This window comes from Charadrius vociferus, unplaced genomic scaffold, assembly GCF_000708025.1.
Source record: "Charadrius vociferus isolate BGI_N301 unplaced genomic scaffold, ASM70802v2 scaffold196, whole genome shotgun sequence".
NCBI classification, from domain to species: Eukaryota; Metazoa; Chordata; class Aves; order Charadriiformes; family Charadriidae; genus Charadrius; species Charadrius vociferus.
The window spans coordinates 505727-517836 of NW_009648953.1; the positions used below are offsets into that span (position 1 = coordinate 505727).

Below are 12110 nucleotides of genomic sequence, written 5' to 3' on the forward strand. Positions count from 1 at the left end.
ACATGATATGTCAGTTTAAAAACTGCCAGAGCACATTAGCTCTTAGAGCTGTGTAATGAGTCAGAACTCTCCAACTGCACAAAGTCTTCCTGGTTTCTGGAACAGACCTCCTAATCATCCCGTGCCTGGTGCTTGGCTGAAATGACTGAAGGCAACACTAATGGAGAGTAACCACTGCATGGCACTTCCCCAAGATACATGCAACTTCCCACCTTCAGCTTCTTGCTCTGTCAGCTCACAGATGGCACAGTGAGAGGGCAGCAGCCACAAGAGTCTATTCAAGGACAGAAGCTGCAGTTTTGATGAGCAGTGGTTTAGCTGCCTCTAGGATGTCCAGTTCAGGGTCCAGTGAACGACCAAGACCTTCCAGAACCATGATGGCAAAAATGATGGAAGCAAAATTGCTCTCGAGCTTCACCTAGAATGACAAGTGACTGAATTAACTCAATGGACCTTTTTTTTTTCCGAAGCGCATTCCACAGAGGTAGCAGCTCTAGCTAAGTTGAGAGGGAAGGGAAGAGGCTGGGGAGAGCACACACATCTGAAACTACACTGCAACCCCATCACTTGGAGTTTCAGAATGCACTGAAATCCAGCAGCAGGCCCAGAAATAAGACAACAGTTTCAGGGTAAGTGCCCTAAGGGAACCCAGGAGTTTGTTTTTCAGTTCCAAGAAAGGGAAGGGGATTTTTTTTTTTTCTTTCATACTGGAATAGCTGGAGCTTGGGTAGGAGCTGCAGTAGTATCCAATGTCCTTGAATGCATGCACTTGTGTAAGGGGAAGCTCACCTTCTGAATGGCCACAAAAGACTCCCAAATATCACAGAGGAAACAATCCCCTGCTCTACATGTGAACAAACCACTCCCCAGTTCCCAGCCAGACACCAGGATTGTTTCAAGGCATACCAGGGTATTAAGAATTCATGGAGTTGGGAGGACTTGCTTTGTAAGGGCCTAAATTACATTTCACATTATTAGAAACCAGCTTAATGAGGCTTAATGGCAAAAACCTCTAACTAAAGAATGTTTAGGAGGACCCTTTGCAGGCTGGGCAGCCCTGTGGCTGACAACCTTCTCATCTCCTCTAAGTTCAGGCCACCCTAGATCTGTTGATTTCCAAAGTTGTTTGCAACTGTGGAAAGTTGTTCCTCAAAATACTATCAGTTATAAGAAGGAATCTCTGTTCTGTGAGCAACTCCTCACTTTTGAGGCCTGTAACAAACCAGTAAAATGGCCCAGTGCTGTTACATAACCACACATCAAGAAAGAAGTCCAGGGAAGAAAGCATCCAATGATACACAAGTGGAACATATATCATATTTCATTTTCTGCTTCTAAGGGAGTATAAAAAAAAATAGGAAAAAACTATGTGTTACAGCAGCATTTCTTTTAGTAAATGAACAAAAAAATCCTTTTAGTAAATAGTATCAACCATTAAATGCAGTATTAAGACAAAAGCCAACAAAACAGAAATTGTTCTTGGTAGGGTGCATTGCAAGGCCTGAGAAACAGTACGCCTGCAACACCTGGATTCATTCCTGCAGCCCCCCTTCTAGCAGTTCGTTTCAGAAGTCACAATCCCCCTCCTTGTCAGCCCTTCATGTTCCCAGTAGTTGTCTTTCCCCAAATGAACTCCCAGCTATTGAAGGCAGACAGTGACAGGACCTCACCTTATGGGTCATCAACAGTTTAAAGACATTGGAGAGGAGATTTGCCACCTGAAGCTGGAATACAAAAGGAGAAGTTAACAACTGATGAAAAAACCTGTGGTCAAGACGACTGAGCTGCGTAAGTGACAGGCAGGATTCTTCTTGCTGTTAGCATTTGGTTCTGGTGGTGGGACACGATTATTGGGCTGACAACAGCCAACAACAAGGTATGATCCCCCTGACCCCAACCAGGATAAGGAGTTCAGCTGTGACCCACAGTTCTGCTTACTTGCCAGCCCAGGAAGGCCGAGAATGTCTGACCTCACAGCAGTACACAACATGCACTAATTTGCTCAATAGCACCATCCTATGTTCTCTGAAGTGTCCAGCTGGCCTTAGCTAACAGGATGCAAGTTGTAACATCAGGCTCAGCAAGTCCTCACAGGGAACTGCAGATGTTAAGAGACTTACTTTTTTTTTTTAAAGAAAAAAAGGAAACAAAAAGAACCCCCCAAAACCCCCTACAACTGAACAAACACTTTTTTTTTTTTTTAATTAGAAGGAAATAAGAAAGGATTTTATGGACTTTTGCTGCACCTGAGAGACTAAAGGTGCCCAGTACTGGTTGGTGGTGCTGATGAGATCAGAGCTGGCCTTTTCACATGGATCATTCTGAAAGCCACGTTGCACTGAATTACAGGTAAGTGAGGGTACGACATTGTGCACTTGCCTTTCCTAGGGCAATGGTGTTCCCCCGGACCTTGGTCACTAGTTCTGCCATCTCAGCTTTGAATCGCTCGATGTCCTGGCATTGGTTAGCACGGGCGTGATGAAGGATCAGTTCTGCCACTCTCTCCCCCTGTGAAACAAGTTGAAAAGGAGAATCAGACTTGACCACTGGTGCCAGCAGGCCTACAGGGAGCTGCACATCATCATCCCTGGAAGGCTTCTGCTGCATAGGTCCCTGGAGGAGGCACACTGCAGGGAGAACTGTGCTTTCCTATTCCAGCAATGGAGACCCAACAAATCAACAGAAGCAGGTGCAGGAAAAGCAGAACTGGTCCAAAAGTCTTAGCTGGTATCTGGCAAAACCCTACTTATTTTTCTTGCAGGCCTTGTAGGGTAGAATACAACAAAGATACCTCCCAGTCAGTCAGAAGTTTCAGAGGGAAGAATAAAACCCACGGGACTGGCCTTTCCTTCTTAGCAGAGGAGATAATGGTGTAAGGAAGGGCATATATTAACCTCCTTTAAAGGCTAAGTCCAAACTTCCATTTGCAAACTGTGGAGGACAAGTGAGCTAAGTCTACATGAGTAAATGCTGTTTGAGAAAAGGGGAAGCTATACCCAAGCTTCACATGTGAGAGGCTTGGAAGACATGTCTGACAGTGACGTACAGAGCCAGAGGCCCCAGGTTTGGCAATGGGACTTCATGTAGAAGTTTTTCACCTGTGGATCATGAATTACACCCAGCCTGAGCCATGAAGGACTTGCAATCAAATGTTTGTAGCTTTTACTTGGTAGCCGAGAGTAAGTCTGGCAGCACGGGATGGGCCTGAATACACAGTTTAGCACTTGACTCCTTGGTATGCTTCAGCACATTAAACAAACCAAGTTAAAACACGTCCCTCTTGAGATATGCTGGTGAGCCATCCCACCCACAGCTGAGAAACAGCAACATGCAAGTATGAGCACAGATGTTTGTTTTCAGAATGAAAAGGAGACATCAGCACTGGATTCTTTAGTCCATCTGACAGTGCATTTTAAAATAAGTGGGAAGGAGGATAAAGTAGTTCCTCTTATACAGTGGAGGCTGGCAGAGGCCAGATACCTCTCCCCCCCCACCTGTTTTGCTTCCTCTTCTCTACAGACCCTGACACAACAGCAAAACACAGGATGGCATATGGCGTTTCCAGCAGCAAGGCTGCAGAAGGGAACATGTATGGAAGACCAAGATGTTAACCCATTCCCTCCTCTTCTTTAGTAAAACCTGGCAGATTCTGCAACAGTCCCAAATGCCAAGTGGCTCCCAGGCAGTCCTAACTTGCATCAGATGCACTCCTGACCAGGGAGTGGAAGCCACGGCTTCCTGTTTAATACCTTCTGTTTCCTAGGCCACTGAAATTGCTCCACTCGGCAGGCTCCATGCTGTAGCTGAACATCTTATCCCTGTGTCTGGTATAGCTTCCACACTAGCAAGTATCTTCTCCCCTCTTAGGGAGGATTGTAAGGGGAAACAGAGAAAACTAACTTCAGCCATCAGACCCTACAGCTGTCTCCCTTCCTCAGCCTTAGCTTCCCAGTCCCATGACAGGAGGCCTCACCTGGCCCTGGACCACAGCTGTGAAAACCGCACGGAAGTTCTGCATGTCGGCGCTCTGCAGCTCCGCCACTATCCCTGCGTCCAGCAGCACCAGGCAGAGCTGCCTCAGGGGTGGCTGCACTTCCACCACGAGCGTGTCACACAGGTCCACGATGGCAGTCTGCTCCTTGCAGCTGGTGCTGACATGGGCCGTGCCTTGAACCAGGATGTTCCCAGGGTGCAAGTCAGCATGGACAAAGTTGTCAACAAAGACCTAGAGGATGGGCAAGTCTTAGAGCAGCTCATTCCAAACAAACCTGCCCACGCCAAAACTCCCAGGCAAGCAGCAGAGATTTGTTTCTGGTCTGTTCACTGTCATTACTAATGTGCATCACCCTAGGCAGCAATACAGCAAATGGCTTTTGCTGGAGATCGGCTGTGCTGAAATGGCATGGGTGCTATTCACTCTAGGGGAGTCAGCAGAGCTGTGTGAAGCAATCCAGTGTTTCCTAGAGGTCAGGTAGGACAGCTAGGAATCCCAGCAGGGAACAGTAGTGCTCTCTGGCAATTAACTCTAAACTGGAGGCACACTGGTGGGCTTTGGCAAAAAGTAATGCAATAAGAATAGGCCATTTGCCATTCAGTGGCATGGGTTATAGTGAATGGTTAAGTCTGTCATGACTTAAGTCTGGGACATGAACCCACATTACAACTGTATTGAAAAGCAAGGAAAACAAGTTAAGAGAAGAGGAAACAAGTGTATGTAGCACTTCTCTGCCTCTGCTAGTAGTTAGAAAGGACTAGCAAGAGGGCAAGCACAAGACAGTACTTCCCCGCTAACCCTCCTGGCCACCTGGGACTGCAGGACTCCTGCCCCAAGGAGGTTATCTTTGTATTTCATGGCTTTCTCCTATGAATTTGTGTGATTGCCATGTAAATAATTAGAGCTGTGTGGGAAAGAAAAAAAAAAAAAAAAAGGATTTTTTAGGTGTTGCCTGAAAAAATTACCTCTGATAATTTTATGTCCTCCTCAGTGTTCTCTTTTGAGAAACTATACACAGTAGATCCATATTCACACCCATGCACTCATGAATGCATATATCTCTGTCATAAGCTACTCATTTCTCTGCTTTCCAGAGTTAAGAGTCCAAATTATTTCACCATTTCGGTATGGAAGCTATTCCACACCAGTAATCATCCTGGCTGCCTTTCTCTGCACCTCTTCTAGTTGTTACAGCCCTTGAAATGGAGAGTCCTAGACAGCGAGGGACTAGAACTGTACAGAGTATTCAAGTAACAGGTACTGGTTTTACTTACAGCCATAATGTTGTTTCTTTGCTCTTTAATTCTTTTCTACTCCTAAAATTTGGCAGTTTTTCCCTGCTCTTAACCATTGAACCCAATGTTAGCATAAAACTATTCTAGTTCCACCATTGCTTTTCTAAGCGGTAAAAGCTATTTCAGAGTGTCATACTACACGGAGTCAGAACTGCAGGCCTTGCCACCGCCCTTGCACGATGTTGCAGTTACCAACTGAATTTCATCTGACACTGCCCACGCACCCAGTACTGCGAGGTTCTGCAACTCTTTCTTGCTAGTTCTTATAGCTCCTCAAAAGTCAATTGCGTCACCTCTCAACACTCCTTTCCAGATCAAATAATTTGTGATTATTTCAACCACAAAAGAACTAGACAGCCAGAGGCTGAATCATAAGATGAATCTGGCCAGGTTTATTTTCTTTACTCTGTATTTAATTCTTCCTTAAAAGAGTCAGTTTTGGAGAGAGGTCAATAAATGAAGAAACTAGCTAGCTGCATTCCCTGTGAGTCACATCCATAGTCTCTGCAAAGAACAGTATTTGCTAATTAAATTGCACTTTATAGCACTTGGGCAATATGCAAATATTAATTAAATGGATTAGGGGGTTTCCTAAACAATGCACTGATCAAGTTGCATAGGAGGACCCTACTGTGTGCAAGCAGATCACCCTTCAGCAGTGGACAAGGCTCCATGTCAGAGTCTACAATAGTGGTGTACCTAGCCCAGGCTTTACTCAGACCTTCTGTTGCATTCCACATAAAGTACAGACCCTCCTTCTGCCAGTTCAGGAGCTGCACAGTGCCCAACAGCCCAAGCCCCGGGTTACTGTGAGATACCTGGTATCCACAGGCTGGCTCCAAAAGGCACAGCTTTATCTTTGAGTCCCTGGGGAGAAGGGTAAGGGACGCGAGAAGCAACCAGGTTCTCTCTTTAGCCATACTGTCTTATTAACCCAGCTGAATAGCTTCTGCAGGAAAACCACCTTCACTTCCAGCCTCAGCCAAGTGCCTACCATTTTTAGCAGCATGTCCATGCCCATCTTTGCAAGTCTCTGCCTCAGCTCTGTGGCAATCTCTGCATGCAGGTAGTGCGAAATAGGCTCACTCTCCTGAAATAAAGACAGAGCTAGAGTCAAACACAGGTGCCGAGAGTTGAGGGAAGGCAGTTAAGAATACTGTAGAAAGGACCTGCTCAGTAGAGGCTCTATATAATGTGATGGAGAACGTACAAGAAGTAAGGGTTTGTTTTTTGGAAAAAGTGTGTCATATAGCCTCTGGCAGAGATACTCTTGCCAGGAACACATGCACAAAAACTAAGGCTGAGAGTAGCTTTGGTCTGCTACTCAAACATCCACAAGGGAAATGAGGCAAGCATCAGAAAGTGTCAGATTGCTGAGCTCCTTGCTTTGGCCCACCACAGAGGAGAGCTGAGGCATGGTGTTGGTTTGCAAAACACAGGCAAACACATGGTGGCTGGACACACTGCTTGGTTTCAGGCCAAGTGTTTGCTTCTACATGGAGTTGTCTGCCATCTGTCTTCCGGGATACACTGCTTACAAAGAGACTGGAAGAGACACCGAGGAAGGACACCAATCTCTTTAAGCAAATAAAAGCAAAGCATCCTCCTGCCTCTGGTCGCTCCTTCTCAAAAAAACCACCTCCTTGGCACCTCTCCTAAGGTCCTTCTCACTGCTACCACCACTCTCAGACCCTGCAATTCTTACCTCAAATGTTTCCACTAGAACATCTGTCGTTACCAAAGGCCGAAGGGGAGTTGGAAATTTTACAAAATCGACATCTAGGAAATTTTGTCGGAAGCGCTCCAGATTTCTGGCTTCATAGCGCAAGTCAATCTCAAGGGAGAAAAAGAAAAAGCAGGTTGGAAATTAGATTCAATTAGAATTAGATCTTCTGGATTCTGTACGACATGACTGTACAGTGCAATACTCAATACCAACAAAACTAGTCAGAAAGCCAGAATGAAAACAAAATAGAGTGTTTTTTCTTACATGCTTATAGCTTTCCTGATGGAAGAGCAGAGTAACAGACTGGGTAATGGATGGCCCAAAACCTAGTACCTTCAAAGTACGGGTAACTCTTACTATAGGCATGGTGTCTCAAAAAAGACCAGGACTGTGCACCAAGACACTGTAACTGTGTATTTTCAAGGGTAAAAGACAGATCCTGAAGCAAAGCTTACTGTCCAAACAGCAAGGCAGGCAGGCAGACAGGGTAGAACTGCAGTCCTAGCCTCACTTTACAGACAGGCAGCCATAGCAGGAAGAAACTTAATGTAACATGTACAAAATAATCCACCATGCAAAGTCCTGACCCTAGCTCTTCAGTGATCCAGTGCCTCGACACAAGGGCACATCTCCTACCCACAGCTGCTGCTGCTCAAGGAGGCAGGATAACCTTGCCTCACCTCCCTCATCTGTCAGCGTGAAATATCCCAGGAAACAAAAGGACATTACAACAAGCCTATCAGATGCTCTCCTTATCCTCAGTCTTCAGCACATCCAGCAAAAGCTCTGCTGGACTAAACTGGTGCTAATGACCTCGAGTCACATCTGAATACAGGCAACAGTTTGCAACATGGATTTATTGTTTAGGGGTTTTTTTGCAATCGTAGGAAAGAATTAAGGCTTTCAAAAAGCTTGTAACAGACTTCAGATTCTGCAACCTACACGCAAAAATGAAATTAGCAGATAATCGTTCATTTTAATAGATGCATAAGCCTAATTGAGCCTGTAATGAAATCTCTGTAAGTTTGGTAGTAAGGACATTTTCGGACTGTGTCTTTAGAAGACATTAGTAAATCAGGACATTTCCAGATCTATTTGCAAAGCTTAACTTTACCAATACTATGAGTCTGATGACAATACAATGTAGAATGTATTATTAACTTATGTGAAAGTATATTAGCTATGCCAATATATATACCTCAGTGCTAACAAACATGACCAGTGCGTACAGATTGCAAACATGTAGGATTAAAGAGAAAAAACACATGCCTGAGGGCTTGTTTGGAGAGATTCTTTTCTACAGAGAGGTCTCTCACCAGTGCTCATCTTTCACAATGCTGCAAAAAGTACTGTGACTGTGGCTAGCTAGGTGTTCAGGCTGTTTGCTAGAAAACATACTCAGTCTAAAAAAAGATTTTCAAATTCTGTAAAAGATTTTTAAATTTAATAATGCTTGCTAAATTTTTTCATTTCTTTGCTTTTTTATACTGTGATCATATAAGCTTTCCTACAGTCACATTATATGACTGATGAGAATAAAGAACATAACTAAATAACAAACAAGCCCTTTAAAAAGCAGCAGTGTGAACAGGGTCAGAGGCAGCCAGTGGCAAAGCAAAGGGCAGTTTTGTTTCAGTACATGGGGACACCATAGCATGGCACGCACCTGCTGAATCATAAGCTTCTCAAACTCCTCCACAATCTCTGTCAAACTGAGCCACTTGAATCCAGGGAGAAGTCCAATGAGGTGGCTACCCATCTTCATGAGAAACAGATCCATCTGGACTTGGTGGACTAGCCCAGGGTGCAGGACCTGCACAAGAATGAACAGTGACAAGATCAACTCCCCAAAGGTTGTAAAAAGGACGGTCCATTTCAGTCAGCTGAAGTGATGCATTCCAAACAGACAGAGCCCAGCCTATAAAGCTGGGAGCTAACAAGGCTTCTCCAGCTAGTCCTCAAAATTCACATTTTCCATGGATTAAGCTGTAAAGAAACATATTACAATCTTCAAATGGAATATATCTGTGCTGGAGCCTACAGTCTCACCCAATGCCATTTTTCCCCATTGCTTTTACATGCCCACCCTCTCCGTGCCATGCAGTACTGACTAGTATTTGGAACAGCTCAAATATAAGATTTCTTTAAATAAACTTTGCTGGAAAAAACTTATCTGTTCCAGATTTCTTTGTGTGAGGAGAGAAGGGGTTTCATTTTCTGGAAGGTGAAACCAAGCTTAATATTCATTATTTTAATATAAACTTGGCCCTTGCAGGCATTTCTGGCATCCACATGCCATGCTAAAGGTGCCATAGGCGGTATATGTACTCAAGCTCCCTGGGCTGGGAAGAGCTGTGACCACTGCAAGTCTGGATTGCAGCTGGCTGGAACCAAAGCACTGAGAAAAGACACTGAGGCAGACGAGCATCACTTCTCTCGCTCTACCTGGCCCTAGCCAGCTACTCATCTCTTTGGGAATTAAAATCTGATTGGCCTTCTGCAGCATGCTCCATTTTCACACATCTACTGGCCAGATGTATGACTTACTTTAATGGCTACAGGTATGAGATGTCTGGATGATGAAGGATTTGCATTCAGGAGTGGTTTGGCCATCTGCTCCATAAGGGGTATCCCACTGACAGGACTTCCCTGGGAGCTGTCTGCTGGGCTCAGCTCCTCCCTGCTCCTCTCATCTTGTGTCTCCTTGCTCTTCCTCCTCCTCAGCCACCTGAGAAGGCCACTAAAGCCTGACACTTCCCACGCTTCAAAAGCAGACCGTAACTCTGAGCGTTGCGCTAGCTCCTTGGCCTGGGAGCCAGCGATAGCCGTGACGTCCGCATAGGCTTTATACACCTGGGCGACGCAGCCTGAGCCGACTGGCTCCTGACTTTGGAACTTGAGTATGCCTGTCCAGTCCTCGCCGAAGGCCTTCCTCAGGAGATCATCAGTGTGGCCCCACGGGTGCGGGCTCACCTCAACATGCAGCTTGGAAAACTCATCGCAGAAGGCCTCGGAGAAGAGGTCCCTCCGGGTGCTGGCCCACTGGCCCAGCTTGACACAGGTGGGGCCAGCAGCCTCGGCCGCCCGCCGCAGCAGCCGCAGCCACAGGGCGCCCAGGCCGGGCCACAGGCGGCTCAGCGGGGAGAGCAGCAGCAGGGGGCCGAAGCGCAGCAGCAACCCGCAGGCCCGCAGACCCAACCGGAGCACCAGACCCAAGCGCCGCAGCAGCCCCCGAGGCGGCCGTTCCGGGCTGCGCTCCCCTACCCATACCGGCCCCCGCTGTCCCGGCCTCTCCTTCCAACCGGTCCCAGCGGGCACCGCCAAGGCCACCGCGACCCAGCGTCCGGCACGCAACCCGCCGCGCCCCGCGGTCGCCCAACCGGACAGCACCCCCCTCGCCCCGGCGGCCCGCCCGAGGAGGGGGCGCGGGAGCGGCAGCAGCCGCACGGCTCCGCCCGCCACCATAGCCCGCCCGCCGCCGTTAACGGCCTCTAACGGCCGGCCGAGGGGCTGGGGGGGGCACGCGGGCGGAGCCAGCCAATCAGCGCCGGCGGGCGGTGGCGGCCCGCCCCTTAAAGGCACAGGAGCGGGAGCCTCGAAGGAATGTGAGGTGATTCTTCCCGCCTCACAGCGGGCAGAGCCCTGTGAGGGGATGCGCTTGACTAGGCTATAGCCTCTCGAGGAGGAGCGTCCCCTCAGGTTCCGGCTATGCCGGAGGAGGATGAGAGGCCCTCTTGTCACCGGGTGCCCGCAGGGATAGCCCGGTGACAAGAGGGAAGGGGCCCACACGTCTCTATCCATTTTGAGAGCTGAGGTGGGCTCTTGCTGTCTTGGTTTTGAGCCTACCTTGGTTTGGACTAGTGCAGTGAATCAAACTACAGGTGAAACGTGGGGGGTTGACGCAAGCGGGGTGTTACTTCAGCCATTGCGAGGTGGCAGCTGCCTCTTCCTTTTTTCCATGATGAGAGAAGCTGGTGAAGCCATTTTTATTTTTAAGCAAAAGCTGAGGCTTTCTAGGAGTAGGCTGACTGTGGCAGTCAAACTGTTGCAATTAGTGATATTTTTTTTTAGTGGGGTATTAATGCAACAGTCAGAGCTTTGAGTAATAGAAGTCTATGAAGGCACACGACGGCTGGTAAAAGAAATTAAAATTAAAAGGAAAAGCCTGCTGATGGTATTTCAGTAGAGCTACTGAGTTGTTTCACCTTCCAGGCTTGCTCTGAACCTTGGGCTTTCTGCTCCAGCGGCAGCGCTGCATCTCCTGCTTATTCAACTGGGAAGGTATTAACCTCATTTGTAATTACACAACTATGGAGGACTGCTCATTTCCTTCGCAAAGGACATGTGTCTCTTATAAATGGAAACTAACGAACCTGATGCAGAGGATGCAGCCGACAATGACATCATCCACCTCTCCCTTTTGCGAGCTTTTGTGTACGTGACCACAACCCGTGACAGAATGTGGTTTAGGGGAGAGATACCGCAAAAGCGGCACTGCAAGTCGCGTTGCCATCACGGCTCTTCAGCAAAGTCACTGTCTTGTGCAGGGAGGCTTTAGGCTGGCAGCCATGGCCTCTCGCTCTGGGTGTTTGGCTGGTTCCCAGCTCTGGGTGTGCGTTACTAACTGCGTATTTCTACTCAGAGGAGAAAACCCCATTCTGACATTTTTAATGTATGGTGGGCACTGAACACCTGTAGGAAGAATTAATCCCCTTTCCGACGCAGATCCCTCCCTTGCTGCAACGGGTGGCTCAGGTCTGACCAAGCAAAATCTCTGCCAACAGGATTACAGCCCCACGCAGGTGAATAGATCAGCTGATCTGCAGGCTGGGGGCTTTCCTCGGCCAGCCGCTTTCCCGTGAAGTGTGTCCGTGAGCTGACCAGATGTCGTGACAGGTTCCTTCAGCGACAGGAAGCTGTTGCAGTAACCAGTGCTGGTTTGGTTACAAGTCGGGACTTTCTACTTTCCCTCGGATATTTCTGTTTGCAACCAGAAAGGCGACTTGGTGCCCCTCATCTCTTTTTTTTAATTTCTGCTCTTGCCACCGGCAGGCGCCCCCTCACCTCCGTGTCCCCTCCACGCCCCGTGTGCCCC

The 12110-nt window shown here is 47.6% G+C and overlaps 1 protein-coding gene across 1 annotated transcript; it reads right to left on the bottom strand.

Annotated features, from left to right (window-relative positions):
- Positions 1-274: 274 nt before the first annotated feature.
- ADCK2 (aarF domain containing kinase 2) lies at positions 275-10480 on the bottom strand. Its single transcript, XM_009887397.1, has 8 exons — positions 9563-10480; positions 8682-8828; positions 6995-7123; positions 6284-6379; positions 3974-4225; positions 2380-2508; positions 1671-1724; positions 275-418 (listed from the first exon to the last, which is right to left on the bottom strand). The coding sequence occupies exons 1-8, from the start codon at positions 10478-10480 to the stop codon at positions 275-277; spliced, it is 1869 nt and encodes a 622-aa protein (XP_009885699.1).
- Between the last annotated feature and the right edge of the window lie 1630 nt (positions 10481-12110).

Excerpts from the sequence above, each read along its gene's own strand:
- ADCK2 (XM_009887397.1), bottom strand. The coding sequence starts at position 10,480 with ATGGTGGCGGGCGGAGCCGTGCGGCTGCTGCCGCTCCCGCGCCCCCTC. Across the intron at positions 6,380-6,994 it reads TTCTAGTGGAAACATTTGAG|GAGAGTGAGCCTATTTCGCA; the intron begins GTAAGAATTGCA and ends TCTTTATTTCAG. Across the intron at positions 2,509-3,973 it reads CAGCTGTGGTCCAGGGCCAG|GGGGAGAGAGTGGCAGAACT; the intron begins GTGAGGCCTCCT and ends CTTGTTTCACAG.